The sequence below is a fragment of the Lithobates pipiens genome, unplaced genomic scaffold (assembly GCF_037356315.1).
Source record: "Lithobates pipiens isolate NorthernLeopardFrog02 unplaced genomic scaffold, aLitPip1_a1.2 Scaffold_23, whole genome shotgun sequence".
NCBI classification, from domain to species: Eukaryota; Metazoa; Chordata; class Amphibia; order Anura; family Ranidae; genus Lithobates; species Lithobates pipiens.
Window position 1 is genome coordinate 42832 of NW_027507785.1, and position 25380 is coordinate 68211.

At 47.1% G+C, this 25380-nt stretch overlaps 1 protein-coding gene across 1 annotated transcript in view; it reads right to left on the reverse strand.

Annotated features, from left to right (window-relative positions):
* Window positions 1–1813: 1813 nt before the first annotated feature.
* The window catches only part of LOC143927158 (vomeronasal type-2 receptor 26-like), a 52861-nt gene continuing 29294 nt past the window's right edge, over window positions 1814–25380 (reverse strand). Inside the window, exons 2-4 of the mRNA XM_077451108.1 lie at window positions 21768–21989; window positions 6895–7018; window positions 1814–2708 (exon numbers count right to left, since the gene is read on the reverse strand). Coding sequence (XP_077307234.1) covers window positions 1816–2708; window positions 6895–7018; window positions 21768–21989 — 1239 coding nt within the window. The 3' untranslated portion in view covers window positions 1814–1815. The remainder of the gene's footprint in view (window positions 2709–6894; window positions 7019–21767; window positions 21990–25380) is intronic.

Genomic DNA, 25380 nt, shown 5'->3' on the forward strand with positions numbered 1-25380 from the left:
TGCATCTGCGAAGGTCCGTGTCCCCCATCTTGCTGTAGTCCTCTGCTGACTGCCAGATAGAAATCCGGCAGTTTAAGTGCTTGTGACTGCCTCCTCCTTGTTGACATTGTGTCGCTGAGTCTCTCCGATATGCTCTGGTGATTCCGCTGTGCTCTGTGCACTGCTCCCCCCGTGTGGAGCGGAGCTCCTCTCTATGCGGCCATCTCGCTCGACGGTCGCCACGTCCCCAAGTGTAATTAAAATTTTTGATGCAATGCTTTGCAGCAGGGCTCATTCGTGCACTCCAACTAGAGTATCTGGGAGAGGTTGCAGTGTGGTGGCACCAGCAAGCAGTGCCTAAGGCCCAATTTTTCAGCCCCTGTTTAACAAGGGCATGTAATTACAATTCTTGATATAATATTTCACAGGAGGGCCCGTTCCAGCGCCCACCAAGAGTAACTGTGAGGACTTATAGTGTTGTGGCACCAGCACCTCCACCACAACCACCAAAGGCCCAATTTTTCTACCACTGTTCAACAATGGCATGTAATTACAATTCTTGATATAATCGTTCACAGTAGGGAGCTCCAGCGCCCACCAAGAGTCACTTTGAGGGCTTACAGTGTTGTGGCAACACCAACACCTTAGGCCCCCATTTCTGCAGAGCATATAGGGCAGGCCCCTACTTTCAAACATCCAACTTACAAACGTCTCCTACTTGCAAATGGAAGGAGACAACAGGAAGTGAGATGAAAAAAGATGGACGGCAAAAAAAAAAAATTATACAGGGGTGATAACCCTTCCCTATGTTTTCCAAAAAGCTTAAAAATAGATTTTTGAACTGGAGCTACACTTTAAAAATGTACCAGTTCAAAATTACAAGCAGATTCTACTTAACACAACAAACCTACACAATCCCTGTCAAGACCCAAAGGGGCTGGTAATGGGCAGGGGGGGCTACCCATGCCATCTTTCTCAATGATTTTCATCCATATTGGCAGAACCAGATATTACATTAAAAACGCAAGCAGTTTGAAATGACTTTTTTTCAGTTAAATGTCATTTTGTGCAGGGACTGTTCTAAATACGGGAAACACGTGGCACTTCATAGGCATACTATAGACACCCCCCAGGCACGATATTTAAAGGAATATTTCACTTTTTTTTTTTACTTTAATCGTCATTAAAATCAGTGCTCCAGGAAAAAACACAGTTTTTAAAAATATTTAGGCATTGACCCATGTCCCCTGGGGGAGGAGCCGGGTCCCCAAACCCTGTTTAGGACAACATCTTGCATATTAGCCATTAAAATTAGCACTTTTTATTTTGAATGTTCGAGTCCCATAGACTTCAATGGGGTTCTAACGTTCGCACACATTTTTGGTCCGTTTGAAAGTTCTGGTGCGAACTACAGCATACGTTTCCTCTCCCCCTGATCTGTGGATCCCACCCCAAGATGAGAAACATGCAGTCAAAACACAGTAAAGGCAGCCAATCCTGTGAGAGTTGGAGGGGAGGGAACGGGAGGGGAAGGGAGGTGAGGGGAGGGGAGAGGAGGGGAGGGAAGAGGAGAGGAGAGGTGGAGAGGGGAGAAGAGGGGAGGGGAGAGGAGGGGAGGGGAGGGGAGGGGAGAAAAGAGGAGGGGACTCTGTGTGGCAAGACTGGGCTCAAATGATAGGAAATCTTATTCTCCACATTATGACATCAAACAAAAAAAATGTGGGGTTTACATCCACTTTAATAATGTTCATTCTCAATACATTAGCAAAATACTACAATTAACAATAATCGAGATAATGCTATAACTACTGGTAGCCCAGCATTGCTCCATACATATTAGTGGATAAATGTTTTTGTATTCAGGTCAGGTCTGAACAGAATTATGTAACATTTTGGGAAAAATATACAACCAAGAAGTCCAGAACTTGAGGCTATTAGAGCAAAAACCTCCACAGCCACCATGTATTTCCCTCTGGTGCTCAGATAGGCCGGGATCATGGCAATCCAGACACTGCAGAACACCAGCATGCTGAAGGTGATGAACTTGGCTTCATTAAAACTGTCCGGTAATGTCCTGGCTAAAAAAGCGATAACGAAACTCACAGCTGCCAGAAGCCCCATATATCCCAGGACAGAGTAGAAGCCGATAACTGAACCCTCATTACACTGAATGATGACCTTCCCCTGATAAGAGTGAGTGTCCCGATCCTGGAAGGGGGGAGAAATAGACAACCAAGTGACACAGATTAAGACTTGAACCAGTGATAAGACACAAATGATAAAAGTGGGTAGTTTGGCTCCCATCCATTTCCTCCAGGGGCTCCCAGGTTTGGTGGCTTTAAAAGCAATACACACCATGATACTTTTGGCAAGAAGAGAAGAGACGGCAACTGAGAAGATGACACCAAAAGAGGAGACACGGAGCATGCAGGTCACATCTACTGGATGGCCGAGGAACAAGAAGACACAGAGGAAGCTCAGCATGATGGAGACCAGGAGAAGATAGCTCAGGTTCCGGTTATTAGCTTTAACAATGGGGGTGTCCTGGTAATGTATAAATATCCCCAATATTAAACCAGTCAGAAGACAACAGAGGATGGAGACAGCCGAAAATACTACAACAATGGTGTCATCAGTGTAGGAAAGGAATTCTACCAGTTTTGGAACACACCGATCCTTCTTCTCATTTGGCCATTCTTCATCAGGACATTTCATGCAGTTTTCACTGTCTGCAGGAAGAACAATACAAACACAATGAACATCGGGGTCAGAGCTTCAATCAGTGCATTTTAGGGCCTCAGGAAATGAGATCGGCCATCACTACATCGGGATTTATCAATCTTCACATATACAATATATCCCATAGTCTGTAGACTCTATAACTTTCACACAAATAATATACACCGATTTGGGGTATTTTCACCAGAGAAATGGAACAGAATACATTTTGACCTAAAAATATGAAGAAAGATTATTTATTTTCAAAATGTTATAACAGAAAAAAAGAGAAATGTGTCTGAGTAGTTGTCATTCAAAATGTGAGAGCGCTGAAAACTGAAAATTGGCCTGGACAGGAAGGGGGTGAAAGGTCGGGACTCTGTGCAGTCCAGTCAATTTTCTTCACCCCAAACCAGCTCATCCATGTATTTATGGACCTTGCTTTGTACACTGGTGCGCAGTCATGTCGGAACAGGAAGGGGCCGTCCCCAAACTGTTCCCACAAATTTGGGAGCATAATATTGTCCAAAATGTCTTGGTATGCTGACGCCTTAAGAGTTCCCTTCAATGGAACTAAGGGGCCAAGCCCAACCCCTGAAAAACAACCCCACACCATAATCCCCCTTCCACCAAATGATTTGGACCTGTGCACAAAGCAAGGTCAGGGTAAAGGCAGGTGTCCCAATACTTTTGGTAATAAAGGGTATCTCTAATGGATCTGATCAGTCTTTACATTTCAGCTGTTTTGGGAGAGGTGAAGTTTTCTTTTTGTTCTATTGTCTTCCACAATGCTCCATCAGTCAGGGGGGGGGGATTGGCAGACAGACCTGACGAATCCTCCCTCAGTTACTGCACCTCGGACCAGCAGGTTCCGAAACTCAGGAACAGACGGATCCATACCCCAGACCAGACAGGTCTATCAGGGGCCACTGACAGGAACATGTTGCAGGGTGTCGGACACCCCATGACCGGGACCCCTCACGGGGCTACCCCGGTCCTGGAACCAGACCACACAGTCTCTCGAACAACTCCGGAACCCCGAACACGTGACTCGCACCCGTTTAAATACCCCCTCCCAGACTCCTCAGCGGGCCCCGACACTCCCACTGATTGGCTCCGAGAAGGCCGATACCCAAACATCCAACCAGACTTGGTTCTAGCCTGTCATGTGTAACTCACCGTCCACATGATCAGGCAGAACTTACAAGCACAGCCTGGCCAGACTGGTGTTAAGGCCTACCTACACAATTAACCCTCAGAACCTTTACTGTTCTGAGGCCAAAAACTAAATTTACAGGAGTGTGACATTTGATTCCAAATGTCATCCGCTACACCTTTATTTTCTATTTTATTCTCTTTGGAAATTGGAAAACTATTCAAATTTAGGTCTGTTTAGGCAGGGTTGCTCTTAAATGTACCTATCCTAGGGACATCTGGCTGCGAGGCTGTCTAAGGGTCTATCCAGAAGCAAGAGAGCAGCGTAGGGTTGGGACTGTGGCTTACAGTTCAACCAGAAGTGACGCCGTCCGGAGAACCTGTCATTGTCGGAGGTAGAGGAGAAGCTGTCGCCACTAAGGGACCATCCACCTTGTTACGGGAGATCACAGTGAGTAGCTGAAGCAAGTACCGGAGCAGTATTCTCACCAACCGGGGATGGTGAACAATTGGGAAACTTCGGCAAGGTGTCGAGCCAGGGACCCAGCCAGCGGAGGTGAGACTTGCAGAGCAGTCTTATGTGCCAAGCCAGGGGCCGTGCAGGCCAGTGGGGTGACGCTTGAGGAGTGTCTGTGAGTGCCAAGCTAGGGACCCAGCAGGGAAGCGGGGGTGACGATTGAGGAAGATACTGAGTGAGAAGGTTAGAAGAGCTCAGGAGATCCAGTGGCAGTGGATTAGAAAGTCTAGTGAAAGACACTGGGAGCTCAGTTGAGTAATGATCTACAAGAGGAGATTGTAGAGGAAGTAAAGAAGCTTGTTACAACTTGTGTTAGAAACTGTTATTAGACCGTTGCCATAGGAGACAGCGATCCTACACATGCAGATGTGGTGTCCGACTGGGTGCCCTTCACTGCATGGCTGTCTACCTATAGAAGTCTCTGAGTCTGCCAATTAACATTGCAACCACTTAAGGGTTTCCTGGCCCTTGGGTGGCTTAAAGTGGCAGCAGGATGGACAGAGGGGTAGACAATGAGCAGCAGAATGGACAGGGGGCAGCAGAATGAACAGGGGACCAGCCAAATGGACAAAGGGTCAATGGGAGTGACAGGGGGGCAGAAGAATGTACAAGGGGCAGAGGGGTAGACAGGGAGGTAGCAGGATGAACAGGGGGGCAGCAGAATGGACAAAGGGGCAGAGGGATTGACAGGGAGGTAGCAGGATGGACAAGGGGGCAGCAGAATGGACAAGAGGGCAGAGGGGTGGACAGGGAGGCAGCAGTGTGGATAGGAGGGCAGCAGGATGGACATGCGGGCAGAGGGGTGGACAGGGAGAAGCAGAATGTACAAGGGGCAGAGGGGTGGACAGGAAGGCAGCAGAATGGACAAGGGGCAGAGGGGTGGACAAGGAGAAGCAGAATGGTCAAGGGGCAGGGGGGTGGACAGGAAGGCAGCAGAATGGACAAGGGGCAGAGGGGGAGCAGCAGAATGGACAAGGGGGCAGAGGGGTGGACATGGGGCAGCAGAATGGAAAAGGGGGCAGCGGGATGGACATGGAGGCAGTGGAATGGACACGAGGCAGTAGAATGGACAAGGGGCAGAGGGATGGACAGGTAGGCAGCGGAAGGGACAAGGGGGCAGTGGGGTGGACAGGGAGGCAGCAGGAGGGACAGGAGGCAGCAGAATGGACAAATGGGCAGAGGGGTGGACAGGGAGGCAGAGGGAGGGACAGGGGGCAGCAGAATGGACAAGGGGACAGAGGGACGGACAGAGAGGCATCGGGGTACACAGGGGGTGGACAGAGGGGTAGGAGACTGGATAGAGGGGCAGCGGGGTAAACTTGAGGGGGCAGTGGGGTGAACTGGGGGTTGGGCAGCTGGATGGACAGGGGGCAGTAGTCAGGGGGACAGTGGGGTGTACAGTGAGGAGACAGTGGTGGACTCCATAAGTGTCTCCTGCTGTCCCGTTCTGTAGGCTGTGAGGAGCTCCCATGTGTTACAAGCAGTGAGCGATTGGCTGCACCCGCTGTTCCTTCTATTGGGCTCCTGTGAAGCTGGACGGTCCTGTCATCAAGGAGACACACAGACAGGGAGAAGAGGGGTCCTTTAGCTGCTGGTGGTCTGTCCTGAGGGGGGTACCTGCTGTTTTTGGGCACTTAAAGCCTTGAGGTGTAAACTCCAAATGTCAGTGAGGGGGACAGAAACCAGCAGAAGTAAATAGAGAAGAGTGTGTGGTCACTGGAATGGGGACAGAGATGAGAAGACACTTGGGTGACATCGGGGACACCTCACTGGCAAGTATGCTGTCTGAATAATGTCATTAATCCCGGAGAGGTGACAACCCTACTGGCATGCCCTATTCCTATTACAAACAATGTTTACATTCCTTCTAATAGGAATAAAAGTGATCAAAAAATAAATAAAGGGAAAGTGCCAAAATATAAAAATAAAATAAACAATAAAAAACTAAATTTTAAGTGCTCCCCTGTCCCCACGTGCTCACACACAGAAGCAAACGCAAACGTAAGTGGCACCTCCATATGTAGACGACATTCAACCACACATGTGAGGTATTACCGCAAACGTCAGAGTGAGAGCAATAATTCTAGCACCAGATCTCCTCTTTAACTCTAAATGGGGAATCTGTAAAAAAAAAAACAGAAAACTTTGCCTATGGAGATTTTTAAGCACCGAACTTTGGCGCCATTCCACGACATCATCTTTCACATTATACAAAAAATTTGGGATAACTGCTTTTTTTTTGTTTTTTTTAATTCATGAGACCTAAAAAGAGTTTTAAAAATTGCTGCACAAATACCGTGTGACATAAAAAGTTCCAATGACTGCCATTTTATTCCCTAAGGTCTCTGCTAAACAAAAAAAATAAAAAACTCATATAAAATGTTTGGGAGTTTTGAGTAATTTTCTAGCAAAAAAATGCAGATTTTTCCATGTAGGAGAGGAGTGCCGGAATGGGTCTATAAAAGGATAAAACACGGGGATGACAGAGATGTACAGTACTTCATGAAGACAAATACAAACCTTACCAGAAATGTTGGAGATCTCTCCTTCTGGACATGAGACACACTCATAGCAACATTTATGAATTGAAGATCCAAACTTTTTTCTGGTGCCGGGAATACAGGGATCCGAACATCGAGATACTGTGACCTGAAAATCAGATATTATTATTATTATTATTATTGTAGCGGATGACATTTGGGTTCAGATGTCACACGCATTGTAAATTTAGTTTTTGCTCAGGACCTTACAGTACTGAGGGTTAATTGTGTAGGGAAGCCTTAACACCAGTCTGGCCAGGCTATGATTGATGTTCTGCCTGGTCATGTGGACGGTGAGGTGCACATGACAGGCTAGAACCAGGTCTGGTTGGATGTTTTGGTATCGGCCCTCTCGGAGTCAATCAGCGGGAGAGCCGGGCCCACTGAGGAGTCTGGGAGGGGGTACTTAAGCAGGTGTGGGTCATGTGTTCGGGGTTCCGGAATTGTTTGTGAGACCCGTGTGGTCTGTTCTGGTTCCAGGACCGGGGTAGCCCCGTGAGGGGTCCCGGTCACGGGGTGTTTGACATCCCACAGCATGTTCCTGTCAGTGGCCCCTGATAGACCCGTCTGGTCTGGGGTAGGGATCCGTCTGTTCCTGAGTCTCGGAACCTGCTGGTCCGAGGCGCAGTAACTGAGGGAGGATTCAAAGTGCCCGGGTGTGCTCTCGGCTTGGTGGGGCACCACAGCTCGTGCAAGTGACTGGGGGAGGACTCTTCGGAGGAGGGCCGGCAAGTGGCATCCTGAGAAGTGCCTGGTTACTGAGTTGGGAAGGATATTGATGAGTCCACACTTTTCCAGTACCATAAAGGAAGCGGGAAACGTTCCAGGTACAGTTGGAAAAAGGTTCCTGTTCATCTTCAGTTGATTGTTCAAGTTTTGAGTCAACATGCTGACTGCCATGACCTCTGGCTAGAGATCTCTTCAGCCTTGAAGTACCCAGCTGCGAGTGGGTACTCTCTGGGTGGAAGCAGAGACTTTGTTATACCTGCAGTTCAAGGTACCTGAGTTCTTCACCCGTGCCCTCTGTTCCCTAATGCCGCGTACACACGAGCGGACTGTATGGCGTACTTAGTCCGTCGAAACACATTTCAGCGGACAATCCGCTCGTGTGTGGGCTTCAGCAGACTTTTTCAGCATGCAGTCCGGCGTACTAAGAATTTCAGATTTTTCGAAATTCTGTCCGTCGTACTTTGGTTTCAGCGGACAATCTGCTCATCAGTATGCTAGTTCGACGGACTAAGAATGGCGCATGCCCAGAAAGGATTTACACGGCGGAAGGGTGCTTTGCTGTGTCTTGGACTTCCTATTTCTAGTCCCGTCGTACGTGCTGTACACGTCATTGCGCAAGCTTTCGACTGACTGTTTGTGCATCCGTGTGTGGTCAAGTCCGTTCAGTGGAAAGTACGACGGACTGTCCGTCGGATTGTATGACGAACTAAGTACGCCATACAGTCCGCTCGTGTGTACGCGGCATTAGAGACTGTGTTTTGTGAAAGTTCTACTGCAAAATAAAACCTTTGAAAGGGCTTTATCTGTGTCAGTGTACAAGTCGTTGGGTATCTACCCTGGGAACCCCTAGACGCGGAGGAGCAGGCCAGGAGAAGGTAATCGGTAAGCCCATTAAGTCAAGGCCGCCCTGCAACGGGTTATGGCCACTACATTCTTATTATTATATTTTAAAAATCCATCATATTTCATGAGGCTTTTCAAAAGTGTTACAAATGAGGTTTGGCTTTGTATTCACTATGGGTTCAAGTTGAATTCTTCAGGTTTGATATCCAATCAGGTGGGGGGTCAGCAATAGGGTTGCCACTTTTTCTTCAAGCCAAGAGGTGGACAACAAAAAAAATTTTTAAGCACACCCTACAGGATTGTAACAGACCTGGGACATCTTTGGAGAGAATAGTAATGTGTCGTGCATAGAGCCTCCTCACCCTCCTATCAGGCCCAGTTCTGAGCCACATTTCTATTTAAATATTGTGTCCGGGTTTCAGGCGGACTGAAACCCGGACACATGATTCAAAACCCGAACAGGTGGCAACCCTAGACAGTAACCTGTTGATCACAGACAAGTGACTGGTAGATGGTGGTCTGGGCTTGCTTATCCGCCATTCCAGAACATCACAGAGTGCAGTGCAGAGCGACTCTTTGTAAAGTTGGAGGTGTAATAAGGATCAAGAGCCGCATAATCCGATGTCTCCTCTGTAGTGCCGGCTCCTGTCCCATGTGGAGTGACACCAACTGCACTCCACCTCTTATCCCGGCTTGTGGTCTCCAGAGTGGTGCCAGCAGCAGGAAGAAAGAGATCTTCATGTCAATGTGAAGCAATAAACCGAGTGATGTGCTGCAGTTTACCCACACCGTGGGTGCAATGCAGTGTGCCTGCAGCTTGCCTGTGGGTTTGCTGCACTTATCCATAGACTTCTATTATATCCTGCGGGTTTGCTGCACTCATCCATAGACTTCTATTATATCCTGCAGGTTTGCTGCACTTTCTGAATGCAGGAGTTTTGATACGCTTTCAGAAAGTGCCCCACACCTGCAGGATACAATAGAAGTCTATGGCAAAGTGCAGCTAACCCAGAAAAGTTGCAGATGCATTGAGCTGCACCCAGGGCAGCCTACACAGGTTTAGGCCTGGGCCAACCCCCAACATTCTCCAGGGCCCTCCCACTGGTCGTCCCACTAAATCAGCCCACTGACCATCCCACAGAGTTCTTCGGTGCACCCACTTTTATTTTAGCACTCTTACACCTTAATATATGAAAAGTGGATTAAAAGTCATCAGTGCTTTCAGTATTTTAACAGTAAGGCCCCTTTTACACTGGGGCGGTGGATGCGTTGGCAGTAAAGCGCCAATATTTTTATTGGCGATTTACCGTAAATTTTGTGGCACTATTCGGCTGCTAGTGAGGTGCTTTTACCTCCCTGCTAGCAGCCGAGAAAGGGTTATACCCACCTCAAAGGGATGGATGGTGCTCGGCGTGGGATTGGGATGCATGCGTTGTGGAGACTCCATCCAACCTCACTGAGCTCGAGCTGTTTTGCAAGGAAGAATGGGCAAGAATTTCAGTCTCTCGATGTGCTAAACTGATAGAGACATACCCCAAGTGACTTGCAGCTGTAATCGCAGCAAAAGGTAGCTCTACAAAGTATTAACGCAAGGGGGCCGAATAATTTTGCACGCCCCACTTTTCATTTTTTTATTAGTTAAAAAAGTTTCAAAAATCCAATAGAATCATGGTGAATGTTCCTTGTTGAAATGTACTTCACCGAATCAATATGCTGGTACTCCCGTTCCCCCCTACTTCCTTCTCACCCCTATCCTATCCCAACCCCCCCTCCTCTGGAGCCTCCCTCACCAAAATCTCTGCCTGTAAACATATTACACTGACCTGTTTTGAATTTAATTATCTTGTCAATATTCTATATTATGAGTTATTCTTTGTAAAGCTCCAGTTGGAACATCTGCCAAGATTTACCATGTAATCAGTGGCGTATCATCCATGTGTGCAGGGTGTTCACTACCCCTTGGCCTCCAAAAGGGGGGGAGCACACTGCACAGATGGATGATTGTTCCTTGATCGGGAAGATAATCGGTGCGGCGGGGGGACAGTTGCAACCTATGATCTCCCTGCATGGCTTTTCAGACAGCCGCTTCTCCTCCTCACCCTTCTGTGGCTGTCAGCTGAAATGCCATACAGGGAGATCAGTGCTCACAACTGTCCCTCTGCCACACTGATCATCCCCCCCAATGTCAGCCGTGTCCTTCTCCTCCAGCCCTGTGTTTTCCAGACCCCGTCCTCCTCCTTTGACTGCTGTGTCCTCCTCCAGCCTTGTGTTCTCTGCCCCCCTGTCCTCCTCCTCCGCCCCCAGTTCCCCCGCAACCAGCTCCCTCCTCTCCCAGCAGCCAGTAGGTGATGTATCAGGATGGAGAGCGGAGGAAGGAGCTGGTAAATATGTCATTTACCGGCTCCTTCCTTTTCTGAATTGGACATAGAGAGCGATCACTACCAAACGCTCTCTTTGTCCTGTGTGTTACTTGGCTTCAGGTAATGAATGAACAGGAGGAGCTTCTGTCTTCTGTCCATTAATCTTCAATGCCGAGAAAGGGACTGGGGAATCTATTTTCTCAGCCTCTTTCTCTGTCTCAAAGGAAAGATGTCAGGAATCTACAGAGATTCCACATCCCAAAAACACTTAATCAGTAATATTGGCATCAGGGGCTTCATAGCCGCTGGTAATCCAGGAGTAATTCATTTTGATAAATGTCAGATTGTCCACGAAGTCTGCGGACAGATGCATTCTATTATCAGTAACGAGACCTCCATCAGCACTGAATGCCCATTCGAAAAAGCATGCTGGATGCAAGGTTGCCCAGCAGCTCAATTGCATACTGGGCAATTTCTGATTAGTGGTCTATTCTCATGACCCAGTAAACCAGTGGATCTTCAACTAGAAAGCTCTCCATCTCTGTATTCGCCCCTAGATAATCATCCACCATGTGATGCTGATGGGATATGGAAGCTGACCTGAGCCCCGAAATGTGTGCGATGGGAACGAGTACACCAGCTCTGGCCGGTGTCTTGTGTCCTGATTGGATAGATTGGAAACAGTGCAACCATTGGCTCCCGCTGTTGTCAATCAAATCCAATGACAGGTGTGCCTAAGGGAAAAACCCTTACAATCACTTTTAAAATTTTCTGCATTTTCTGGTCCCAATGAGCACAGTGGCCTCCATTATCTGTAAATGAAAGTTGTTTGAAATAACCAGGACTCTTCCTAGAGCGGGCCTCCTGGCCAAAGTGAGCGACCGGGTGAGAAGCTCCAGCATTTCTCTGTGGAGAAAGGAGAACCTTCCAGAAGAACAACCATTTCTGCAGCAGAGGAAACCAGGCACCGCTCATTACCTGGCCAATAGGGATTGCCAAACTGTTAGCCCGGCGGTCGTCTCACGGCGAATTTTGCGTGTTCGCCATTCGCCCGATCGGCGGACTATTGCCGCTGTTCGCTAGGCGGACATATGTGTTTACCGTGTGAAAGAACTTTGACCCATGATGACACATCCATTATGGGGTACAGGACAAGAGATGGACGAACTTCCAACGGGACGTTTCGCGAACGCGGACGAAAGTTTGCGAACCGCAAAGTTTGCGGCAGGACCCATTGACTTCAATAGCAGGCGAATTTTTAAAACCTACAGGTCATATTTCCAGCCACAAAATAATTACTAGCTGTGCACAGATAGTCCCACCACATGGCCACTGACATAACACATGTATGAAGTGAATCTGGGATCGACAACTACAAGAATTCTTTTTTTAAATGTGAAATTCTGACAATTCAGGACTCAGGAGCGCATGAAGGCAATGGAGGAGAGGAAACGTCAGGGTAGGTTATGAAGAGGGTGCAGGAGATGATCACCAGCACCGAGATATAGAGCACTGACACCAGCACCATGATCTAGAACACTGACACCAGCACCGTGATAGAGTGCACTGACACCAGCACCGTGATAGAGTGCACTGACACCAGCACCGTGATAGAGTTCACTGACACCAGCACCGTGATATAGAGCACTGACACCAGCACCGTGATAGAGTGCACTGACACCAGCACCGTGATATAGAGCACTGACACCAGCACCGTGATATAGAGCACTGACACCAACACCGTGATATAGAGCACTGACAGCAGCACCATGATAGAGTGCACTGACAGCAGCACCGTGATAGAGTGCACTGACACCAGCACCGTGATAGAGTGCACTGACACCAGCACCGTGATATAGAGCACTGACACCAGCACCGTGATATAGAGCACTGACACCAGCACCGAGATAGAGAGCACTAACAGCAGCACTGATACCAGCAACTTGCTGCTGGGCCCCAAAAATATGATACCGCTCAACCTCTTCAAACAGGAGGGTACAGGCATATAGTACGGTGTGCTTTTTTGTACAAGGAAGTGAGCCAAATGTAGAAACAAGGTCTGTGTGCTCGATTAAATAAATCGTTTATAGAGATATACATGGTCAACTGGTCACATGTGTTGAATTCCTCTGAGATCCATGCCTCATTCATTTTTAGAAATGTGAGGTAGTCAACACTGTCGTGAGCTAGGCGAGTGCGCTTATCGGTCACGATCCCCCCTGCTGCGCTTAACGTCCTTTCAGACAGGACACTGGACGAGGGGCAAGCCAACAGTTCCATTGCAAATTGGGCAAGCTCTGGCCAGAGGTCAAGCCTGCCCACCCAGTAGTCCAGGGGTTCATCACTCCTCCGAGCGTCCACATCGGTCGTTAACCCGATGTAGTCAGACACCTGATGGTCTAGGCGTTCCCTGATGCTGGATCCGGATGACACCTGTTGATGGGTCGGCTGAAAGAATGACCTCATATCAGAAGTCACCAACTCATCTTCAAACCGGCCTCTTCTTGCAGGCGCTGTTGGATTGGTACCCGCAACTCTTTCTCTGGGAGTGGGAATTGCTCCTCTGCCAGCGCACGCAAAAGCAGAATGCAGCATTTCTCTAAGCAAGGCCTGGAAGTGCTCCATTCTGACAGCCCTCTGTGACGGCGGTAACATTTCCGCCATTTTGTGTTTGTACCGGGGTTCTAAGTACGTTGCCACCCAGTACTGGTCCTTGACCCTTATGCTTTTTATACGGGGGTCCCTGTTAAAACACTGGAGCATGAAGGCCCACATTTGCACTAAACTGAAAGCAGTGTGGTGGCCTGGCTCCTACTCATAATCCAGGATAATGTCGTCCTCTTCATTCTCCTCTCCCCATCCACGCACAACAACAGGGATCCCAGAAAGGTTTAAAGCATGCTCTTCTTGCTCCTCCTCATCCGCCCCGGCACCATCCTCCTCTGACTCCTCTTCAGACTCCTGTTGTTGACTTGTCTCAGATAGAGTAGCCCCCCCTGCGAATTCATCCAGCATTGCGACTTCCTCATCTTCCCGCTCTTGCTCCTCCACAGCTTGATCAATGACAGGACGCAATGCACGCTCCATAAAGAAGGCATAAGGTACTATGTCACTGATGGCGCCATGGCTGAGACTGACCAGTTTGGTGATCTCAACAAATGGCCGCAGAAGTCTGCATGCGTCGTGCATGAGCAGCCACTGGCGTGGGGAAAAAAAACCCAGCTCCCCAGAACCTGTTTTGCCGCAGAGTTCATACAGGTAGACGTTAACTGCACATTTCAGCTGGAGCAGTCTATCAAGCATATAGAAGGTTGAGTTCCATCGCGTCGGGCAATCGCAAATAAGACGTTTGACCGGCAGATTGTGTCGCCGTTGAATGTCAGCATGGCCATGTAAGATCTTCTGAAATGGGCCGAGATTTTCCTTGACTGCCGCAAGATGTCCTGGACCCCAGGGTATTTGACAATGAATCGCTGCACGACCAAGTTTAAGACATGTGCCATGCATGGCACGTGCGTAATTTTGCCCTGTTTCAATGCGCTAAGCAGATTGGCACCGTTGTCACACACCACTTTACCAACTGTCAAATTGAGTGGTGTTAGCCACTGATCTGCCTGTGAATGCAAAGCTGAAAGGAGTGCCGGGCCAGTGTGGCTCTTGGCTTCCAGGCACAACAGATGCAGCACGGCATGGCAACGTCTCACCTGGCATGTCAAATAGGTTCTGGGGAGCTTGTGCGGTGCAGCGGAAGAGACGCTAGCAGTGGAAAAGGAGGAGTTAGCCGAGGAGGAGAGGGAGGAGGATGGAATAGGAGGAGGAGAAGAAGAAGCAGGCCTGCATGCAATCCGTGGCGGTAAAACCAAATCTACACGGGTGCCACGGGTTACATGCTTGACGGCCGTCAGAAGGTTCACCCAGTGGGCAGTACAAGTGATATACCTTCCCTGCCCGTGTTTGCTAGACCACGTGTCTGTGGTCAGATGTATCTTGGCACCGATACTGTGTGCCAGAGATACATTCACTTGCCACTGAACATGGCCATATAGCTCTGGGATGCCCTTCTGTGAGAAATACTTCCTTCCTGGGACCTTCCATTGTGGCCACAAATTTTCGAAAGGCCTCCAGTCCACCAGTTTATATGGCAGTAGTTGGCGGGCTATCAGTTCTGACAAGCCAGCCGTAAACCGTTGGGCAAGAGGGTTATCTGGCGTCATAATTTTTTTATGCTCGAACATTTGGCCCACGGAAGCCTGCCTTTTTGCAGAAAAACATGAGCTTGGCGTGATGGAAGGTGGAGTGGAGGACAATTGTGAGCAGAGAGGAGAAGTAGAAGACAAGGCTGGAAGGTGAGAGCCTGGAGTGTGGCTTTGTGTGTTCCGTTGCTCCCACTGGGCTCAGTGATGGCAGCTCATGTGCCTTCTTAAGGCGGTCATCCCTAGGTGAGTGTTGGGCTTACCGCGACTTATGCGTTAGAGCGCCAGATGTGACCGTACATGGTTGATGCCTCCTGATACAGTCGCAGTCTGCTTTGTCCCTCCTGTGCAATCTAAGTTCTATCTGCTGGTCCATATATCCCTCTGAACTCCCCTCCTCTTCCTCTCGTGGGCACCCACGTGACATCACTAGACACGTCATCATCGACATCACCTTTCCCACTGCTATAATTAGAGATCTCGGAGTAGGCAGCAACACCGGGGACCAACCTCCTCCTTGGGCTGATCTGGGTACTGTCGTCATGCTACTGAGTGGCGGTTGTTGCTACCTCCTCTTCCTGATCCAAGGCCAAGAGTGGCTGTACATTGGAAATGTCTTGATATGGATCAGAAAATAATTCCTGTGACTTAAGCGAAAGGTATATGGTGGTGTTGGTGGTAGTGTCTTTGGAGGTGCACATAGCAGAGAGTGAAGAAGAGGGTGCAGATCAAGAGGATGAGGAGGGTGCAGAAGAGTAAGGCTGAGTGAGCCACTCAACCAAGTCTGGTGCATCCTTTGACGTAATCGCACGCACCTTCTGCAATTTGCCACTTTGGCTCAAGTCTGTTGCTCCTGCCCTACCCCCACCACCCGTGTGAAAGGGACTGCCTCTTCCTCTGCCTGTCATTTTTTAAATGACCCTGTGACAAAAGGCTCTAGAGAAGTGCAGTATGTATGTGGAAAAAGGTATATAACACCCTGCTTCAATCTGTTGTTTTTGGGAGCCACTGGTCTATCACACCAGTTATAATACTTTTTTTATTGCGTTTGTTGCTCTCTGTAGTATCGCTGTAGAACTGCTCTGCAGTCACAATGCTGCACAGTGAAAATGCACTATACTATGCTTTCTATATGTGCAAGTATTTTATACGTGTATTACACACCTATATGCTGCACACCAAATAGTACACCTATGCCAGTCCTTATAAGGACCTTTGTGGAACTAGTAGCTAGTGATTAGCAGACTGTACCTCAGTCCCTACACTGATAAAGGACTGCTGCAGAATAGGGCAGCAGTCAGCAGTAGTGCACCACAACCCTATATATTGTGGACCTATACCAGTCCTTATAAGGACCTTTGTGGAACTAGTAGCTAGTGATTAGCAGACTGTACCTCAATCCCTACATTGATAAAGGACTGCTGCAGAATAGGGCAGCAAACTGCAGTAGTGCACAACAACCCTATATATTGTGGGCCTATACCAGTCCTTATAAGGACCTTTGTGGAACTAGTAGCTAGTGATTAGCAGACTGTACCTCAATCTCTACACTGATAAAGGACTGCTGCAGAATAGGGCAGCAATCTGCAGTAGTGCACAACAACCCTATATATTGTGGGCCTATACCAGTCCTTATAAGGACCTTTGTGGAACTAGTAGCTAGTGATTAGCAGACTGTACCTCGGTCCCTACACTGATAAAAGACTGCTGCAGAATAGGGCAGCAGTCAAGTATAATATTCTTTCTATATTTGGAAGAAAGAATATTATACGTGTACAACCCTATATACTGTACTACACCTATACCATACCAGTCCTTAAAAGGGCCTTTGTGGACCTAATATTAATAGCTAATGATTAAACTGACTGTCCCTGCTACACACAGCGTCCTGTCCCTCCCTGCACTCACTAAAGACAGGCGGCTGCAATCACAAGCACAGCAGTGCACTGAACCCTTTATACTGTACTACACCTATACCATAACAGTCTTTAAAAGGACCTTTGTGGACCTAATAGTAATAGCTAATGATTAAACTGACTGTCCCTGCTACACACAGCGTCCTGTCCCTCCCTGCATTCACTAAAGACAGGCTGCTGCAATCACAAGCACAGCAGTGCACTCAACCCTATATACTGTACTATACCTATACCATACCAGACCTTAAAAGGGCTTTTGTGGACCTAACAGCTAGTGATTTGTGTCACTGCAGTCTCTCCCTGCTCCACACAACAACCTCTCCCTATAGTGACATAAGAAAGAATGTAAAATGGCCGCCAGATCGGGTCTATTTATAAGTTAGGGGGAGTGTCCAATTGTCCATGTGCTGAAATGTCTCAACTGGCTGTCCTGTACCTCATGATGGATGATGAATGTTTTATCATGGGTCAAAGTTCTTTCACACTGTAAGCACAAGTCCGCTGGGTGAACAGCGGCAATAGTCCGCCGATCGGGCGAATCGCGAACAGGCAAAATTCGCCGCGAACCAACCGCCGGGCGAACCGTTCGGCCATCCTTATACAGGTCAGCCAATTGAAACATTTCAGCAAATGGACAATTGGACATTCCCCCTACCTTATAAATAGACCTGATCTGGTGGCCATTTTACATTCTGTCTTGTTTCAGTGTAGGGACAGGACGCTGTGTGGAGCAGGGAGAGACTGTAGTGACACAAATCGCTAGCTATTAGGTCCACAAAAGTCCTTTTAAGGACTGGTATGGTATAGGTGTACTACAGTATATAGGGTTGAGTGCACTGCTGTGCTGGTGATTGCAGCCGCCTGTCTTTTGTCAGTGCAGGGAGGGACAGGACACTGTGTGCAGCAGGGACAGTCAGTTTAATTACTAGCTATTACTATTAGGTCCACAAAGGTCCTTTTAAAGACTGGTATAGGTGTACAGTATTTAGGGTTGTAAACGTATAATATACTTTCTTCCAAATATAGAAAGAATATTATACTTGACTGCTGCCCTATTCTGCAGCAGTCCTTTATCAGTGTAGGGACTGAGGTACAGTCTGCAAATCACTAGCTACTTGGTCCACAAAGGTCCTTGTAAGGACTGGTATAGGTGTACTATTTGGAGGGTTGTGGTGCACTGCTGCAGATTGCTGCCCTATTCTGCAGCAGTCCTTTATCAGTGTACGGACTGAGGTACAGTCTGCAAATCACTAGCTACTTGGTCCACAAAGGTCCTTGTAAGGACTGGTATAGGTGTACTATTTAGAGGGTTGTGGTGCACTGCTGCAGATTGATGCCCTATTCTGCAGCAGTCCTTTATCAGTGTAGGGACTGAGGTACAGTCTGCAAATCACTAGCTACTTGGTCCACAAAGGTCCTCTTAAGGACTGGTATAGGTGTACAATATATAGGGTTGTGGTGCACTGCTGCAGATTACTGCCCTATTCTGAAGCAGTCCTTTATCAGTGTAGGGACTGAGGTACAGTCTGCAAATCACCAGCTACTTGGTCCACAAAAGTCCTTGTTAGGACTGGTATAGGTGTACTATTTGGAGGGTTGTGGTGCACTGCTGCAGATTGCTGCCCTATTCTGCAGCAGTCCTTTATCAGTGTAGGGACTGAGGTACAGTCTGCAAATCACTAGCTACTTGGTCCACAAAGGTCCTTGTAAGGACTGGTATAGGTGTACAATATATAGGGTTGTGGTGCACTGCTGCAGATTGCTGCCCTATTCTGCAGCAGTCCTTTATCAGTGTAGGGACTGAGGTACAGTCTGCTAATCACCAGCTACTTGGTCCACAAAGGTCGTTGTAAGGACTGGTATAGGTGTACAATATATAGGGTTGTGGTGCACTGCTGCAGATTGCTGCCCTATTCTGCAGCAGTCCTTTATCAATGTAGGGACTGAGGTAAAGTCTGCAATTCACTAGCTACTTGGTCCACAAAGGTCCTTGTAAGGACTGGTATAGGTGTACTATTTGGTGTGCAGCATATAGGTGTGTAATACACGTATAAAATATTTGCACATATAGAAAGCATAGTATAGTGCATTTCCACTGTGCAGCATTGTGACTGCTGAGCGGTTCTGCAGCGATACTACAGAGAGGGACAAACGCAATTAAAAAAAGTATTATAACTGGTGTGATAGACCAGTGGCCCCCAAAAACAACAGATTGAAGCGGGGTGTTATATACCTTCTTCCACATACATACTGCACTTCTCTAGAGCCTTTTGTCACAGGGTAATTAAAAAAATGACAGGCAGAGGACGAGGCAGGCCCTTCCGCAGGGCTGGTAGGGGTAGGGCAGGAGGAACAGACTTGAGCCAAAGTGGCAAATTGCAGAAGGTGCGTGCGATTACACCAAAGGACGCACCAGACTTGGTTGAGTGGCTCACTCAGCCTTACTCTTCTGCACCCTTCTCATCCTCTCGATCTGCACCCTCTGCTTCACTCTTCTTGCACCCCCAAAGACACTACCACCAACACCACCACCACCATATACCTTCCGCTTTAGTCACAGGAATTATTTTGACATGCCTACTGATGCCACGTGGGTGCCCACAAGAGAGGAAGAGGAGGGGAGTTCAGAGGGAGATATGGACCAGCAGATTGGGAGGAGAAGCAAGAAGAACTTAGAATGCACAGGAGGGACAAAGCAGAATGCGATTGTATCAGGAGCAAGGCATCAACCATGTACGTCACATCTGGCGCTCCCAGGACGCCGGCACATGGCTCCACAGTGTGGGCTTTTTTTAACGTGTCCACTGCTGACAATAGTGTTGCCATCTGCAATCTTTGCAGTCAACGCATAAGTCGCTGTAAGCCCAACACTCACCTAGGGAGGACTGCCTTAAGAAGGCACATGAGCTGCCATCACCGAGCCCAGTGGAAGCAACGGAACACACAAAGCCACACTCCAGGCTCTCACCGTCCAGCCTCGTCTTCTACTTCTCCTCACAATTGTCCTCCACTCCACCTTCCATCACGGCAAGCTCACGTTTTTCTGCAAAAAGGCAGGCTTCCGTGGGCCAAATGTTCGAGCGTAAAAAAATGATGACGCCGGATAACCCTCTTTCCCAACGGTTGACGGCTGGCTCGTCAGAACTTATAGCCCACCAACTACTGCCATATAAACTGGTGGACTCGGAGGCCTTTCGAAAATGTGTGGCCATTGGAACATGGAAGGTCCCAGAAAGGAAGTATTTCTCACAGAAGGGCATCCCAGAGCTATATGGCCATATGGCCATGTTCAGCGGCAAGTGAATGTATCTCTGGCACACAGTGTCGGTGCCAAGATACATCTGACCACAGACATGTGGTCTAGCAAACACGGGCAGGGAAGGTATATCACTTTTACTGCCCACTGGGTGAACCTTCTGACGGCCGTCAAGCATGTAACCCGTGGCACCCGTGTAGATTTGGTTTTACCGCCACAAATTGCATGCAGGCCTGGCTCTTCTTCTCCTTCTCCTCCTACTCCATCCTCCTCCCTCTCCTCGACTGACTCCTCCTTTTCAGCTGCTAGCGTCTCTTCCGCTGCGCCGCCCAAGCTCCCCAGAACCTATTCGACATGCCAGGTGAGACTTTGCCATGCCGTGCTGCGTCTGTTGTGCCTGGGAGCTAAGAGCCACACTGGCCAAGCACTCCTTTCAGCTTTGCGTTCACAGGCAGATCAGTGGCTAACACCGCTCATTTTGACAGTTGGTAAAGTGGTGTGTGACAACGGTGCCAATCTGCTTAGCACATTGAAACAGGGCAAAATTACACACGTGCCATGCATGGCACACGTCTTAAACTTGGTCGTGCAGCGATTCGTTGTCAAATACCCTGGGGTCCAGGACATCTTGCGGCAGGCAAGGAGAATCTCGGCCCATTTCAGAAGATCTTACACGGTCATGGCTCGCCTTGCTGACATTCAGCGGCGACACAATCTGCCGGTCAGACGTCTTATTTGCGATTGCCCGACGTGATGGAACTCAACCTTCTATATGCTTGATAGGCTGCTCCAGCAGAAACGTGCAGTTAACGTCTACCTGTACTCTATATCACGGTGCTGTTGTCAGTGCTCTATATCACATTGCTGGTGTCAGTGCACTCTATCACGGTGCTGGTGTAAGTGCTCTATATCACGGTGCTGGTGTCAGTGCTCTATATATCACGGTGCTGGTGTCAGTGCTGGTGATAGGTATTAATAGAGTCCCTTATATAAAAAAAATTCTGCCTTCTTATATAGGATGATACCCGGGGTTACCATTTTAGAAGGTAGTATACTTTGCCAGTTCTCCACTATTTCTGAGTTCATAAACTTATTTGTCTTCAAAAATGACCCCATTCATGAACAGGTACATTGGCTAGTATCGGTATAAAAAAATGGAGAAAGGCTGGTGCCATGGAAGTTGGCTAAAACATGCAGGTTTAAAAAGCCAACACATTTCATCCATCAGGCCTTAATCATGATTAAGGCCTGATAGCAGAAACTAGTTGGAATTTTTGACTGTTGTTCACCTGCATTAATAAATCGATGTTTTAGCCAACTTCCATGGCACCAGCCTTCCTCCCTTTTTTGCACGGATTGTACATGGAGGTTTGCAGAGATTTCCCAGGCTGTGTGCCGTGTTCTTGAGGCTCACCAGGCATTACACAGGAGGTAGTAACTCGGATGTACCTGTTCCATTGACTAGTATATCTTAAAATAAGACTAGAAATTCCTTATGAATCCAAAATATGAACATCCTCAGCAAATGACATGAAGAGAAAACAATCCAGTGATTCCTTACTTTGCCTTTCTTCCAGTAGACGGGGTCACTCATATTGATAAATGTTTCAGGGATGTAATCTGGGCCTTTTATAATGGAAATTGTTCTAGCCAAATTAAATGAAGCATTAAAAAAATGAAAGTTGTATAAAATAAGATTGGATGGAACTTCTCTTCTCTCATTAAAGTAGATATCACCACCGTATGGGTTCTTGTAATAACAATGTCTCACATATTTGTGCAGCTTTCCATGGAAGACATAAAGACACAGTTATACACGGTATATACAGATATAAGATAACAAAAAAGACAGTCACTTCCAGCACTAAGGGGTTTTCTAAAGTGAAGGGGAACAGGGACATCGGTAGCTCAGGACTGGGTGGATGCCGCCTTCCTCAGATGGGGTGATCCGATAGATAATACATGTAACAAAACGTCCCACATTCCGCTTGAGCACTTTTGTCATATACCGCTTCCTCCCAGTCTGAATATAGATATCAGATATTCCAACCACTAACAACCACACAGCAAGGCAATACTGGTTACTGAACATGAACTTTTTTATTGAAAAACACAGGTACACAGGTAATAATCTGGAAACCCCCCCCTTTGCATTCCGGGTGGGGTAGACTGTCCAATCAGCAGTGAGAGCTGTTGGAGGAATTCGCCCCCACCAATCTCACAACTAATCTACATACACATCCCATAATATCCAAGACAGACACAATAGAACATTGGAATACAGCCACACCTAAAAACGACCCAGCAAAGAGTACACAACAAAATGAGAAAATATACAATATACTATATATATATATATATATATATATATATATATATATATATACACACACACAACATTCCAGTGTGGCTGTACAGTGAATCTGATTAGTACAGATCAGACTGGATTTCTCGGTCACCCTGTGCCCCTATTAGAGACACAGGGTGACTTAGACATAGGAGGTGCATGGGGAGCTGAAACAAGATTTTCTCAACCACCCCAAGGGATTCTGGGTTCCATGGGCCCCCCGCCCAAAGTGACTCACTGAAAAAAGAGAAAAAATGGAAGACGTGCACACCTAGTGCATTACCAATGACATTTAATGAACCGAAACACGTTAGAAAAAATACCCTGTAATGGTATATGGCACATGGTCTCCTACTGTGTTTTTGGCACAATCCAGTACCCACTTTTTATGAATTCTATTATTAAATGTCATTGGTGATGCACTAGGTGTGCGCGCCTTCCATTTATTTCATATATATATATATCTATATATATATATATATATATCTATCTATATATATATATATATATATATATATATATATATATATATATATATAAGAGTTCTGAAATTAAAGGTTGCGTAAAAAAATAAATACAAAAAAGTGATAGAGTTGGATTCAAGTTACTAGGAGGTAATTCTATAAATGTAAATTAGAATGACTGAATCAGAAGAATCCCATCCATCCAAGAGACACAGAAGTATCTGGCAGCTGCACATGGAATACATGACCTGCCGTGGCATCATGACCTATAGGAGATTACATTGTCATACTTCCACATAACCCGTGGCTCTCCATTTTACCCTTTCATATTCTCACAACTCTGAAACTTGTTTTGCATACACACGGTCGCACAAAGTTGTCAGAAAATTCAATCGTTCCCAACGAGGTGATGTACAAAACGTACGACTGGACTACGTAGAGGCTAGTAGCCAATAGCTTTTGTCCCCAAATTTATTCTGAGCATGCGTGGCACTTTGTGCGTCGGAATTCTATTACACACGATCGGAAAAAGTCCGATCGGATTTTGTTGTCGGAAAATTTTAGGTCCTACTCTCAAATTTTTTTTCTGTCGGAAATTCAGATGGAAAAAGCCCGCTAGAGCCCACTCACGATCGGATTTTCTGACAACACAATCCGATCGAACTTTTCCCGTCGGAATTTCCGACCGTGTGTACAAGGCATTAGTCTGTGGGTCATTCTTAACCACATCCCCCCCGACCTATAGCACGACGGCCGGGAGGTGGTTTCATTATCCTGACTGGGCTTTATATGCCATCCAGCATGTTAAGCCACTCGCACATGCCACTGAGGGCACACAGCGTGGTGATCGTGGTGCGGTGTCACTCTGGATAGAGAGATGTATGCACAGGAAATGGTCAGGATTGTTTCAGATCCTGATCCCTATTCCCCATTGATCGTGGATCCAACAATAAGATTCAAAAGGGAACTCAAGGATCTGGTCAAAAAAGGTTTTGACATGGGCATTTTGAATAAAAAAGGAGAGAGAGTTTCTGGTACCCTTGGCTCCTCGGTTACCAGTCATCTACTCACTGCCAAAAATTCACAAGTCCTTAACTAATCCCCAGGGTCGGCCCATCATCAGTGGCATTGATTTGATAACATCCCGTGGAGGGAAATATATTGACTGTTATTTACAGCCACTGGTGATGGACACCCCTTCCTTTTTGAAGGATATGAAACATGCTATTAATGTTTTGCAATCCTTGAAGTGGAAAACAACTTATCTACTGGTAACAGCAGATGTTGCCTCTTTATATACGGCCATTTCCCACCGAATGGGTTATGAGGTGATACATCATTTTTTATCCCAGGACAATACAATTTCAGTGACCCAACGTAATTTTATTCTTGAGCTATTGTATTTTTCAATGACGCACAACTATTTCTGGTATGAGGGAGCCTATTTTTTGCAGATAAAGGGGGTGGCGATGGGAGCTAAATTTGCTCCCAGTATGGCTGGCCTCTTTATGGAAAAATGGGAAGAGGATACCGGTCTGGGCAATAAGCCACCAGAACGAATAGCCTGGAAAAGGTTTATTGACGATATTCTGTTCATATGGGATGGCGATGTTCAATCTGTAGAGTTATTCCTATCTCATCTCAATAGTAATGATCGTGGCATAGTTCTTAGTCACGAACTAAGCCCCACTGAAATTCACCTTTTGGATCTGAGGATCTCAATTGTGGACAACAGTATTGTTACCACAACGTTTTTTTTTAAACTATAGGAATGGCTTCATCCTTCTGGATTCTTGCCACCATAAGTCTTGGTTGGCTGCTGAACCCAAGGGACAATATTTGCATTTAAGGCACAATTGTACTAATTTGATGATTACCACAAGGAAGCATTGTTTTATGAAAAATAGGCTAAGGGATACGATAATAAAACCCTTGATTCTGTTATATTGGAAGTCGGGGATAAAGATCGTCAGGCATTACTGGCTGACAAGCCCTCTAGGGCTGGAAACACTGAAAATTATGGTTTGGCTTTCATTACAACTTTTTCTAGCCAGCATTGGGCCAATAAAGCATAATAAGAAGACACTGGCCAGTAATATGGAATGACCGTGTTTTGGGCCCTCTTTTGTCAGAAAGGCCAAATGTTATCTTTAGAGGTGCCACTAACCTCAGGAATTTGATTGCTCCCAATGTTCCCGACCCTCCAAAAATGCCTGCCTTTTTTGGTGACTTAAAAGGCTTCTACCCTTGTGGTAAGTGCAGAGCTTGTAAGCTAAATGCACAGAGAGAAAGGAGATTTACAGAGTTTATTTCTACTGGAACAGGGCTCACTTACCCCATTAGAACGTTTATTACTTGCTCAA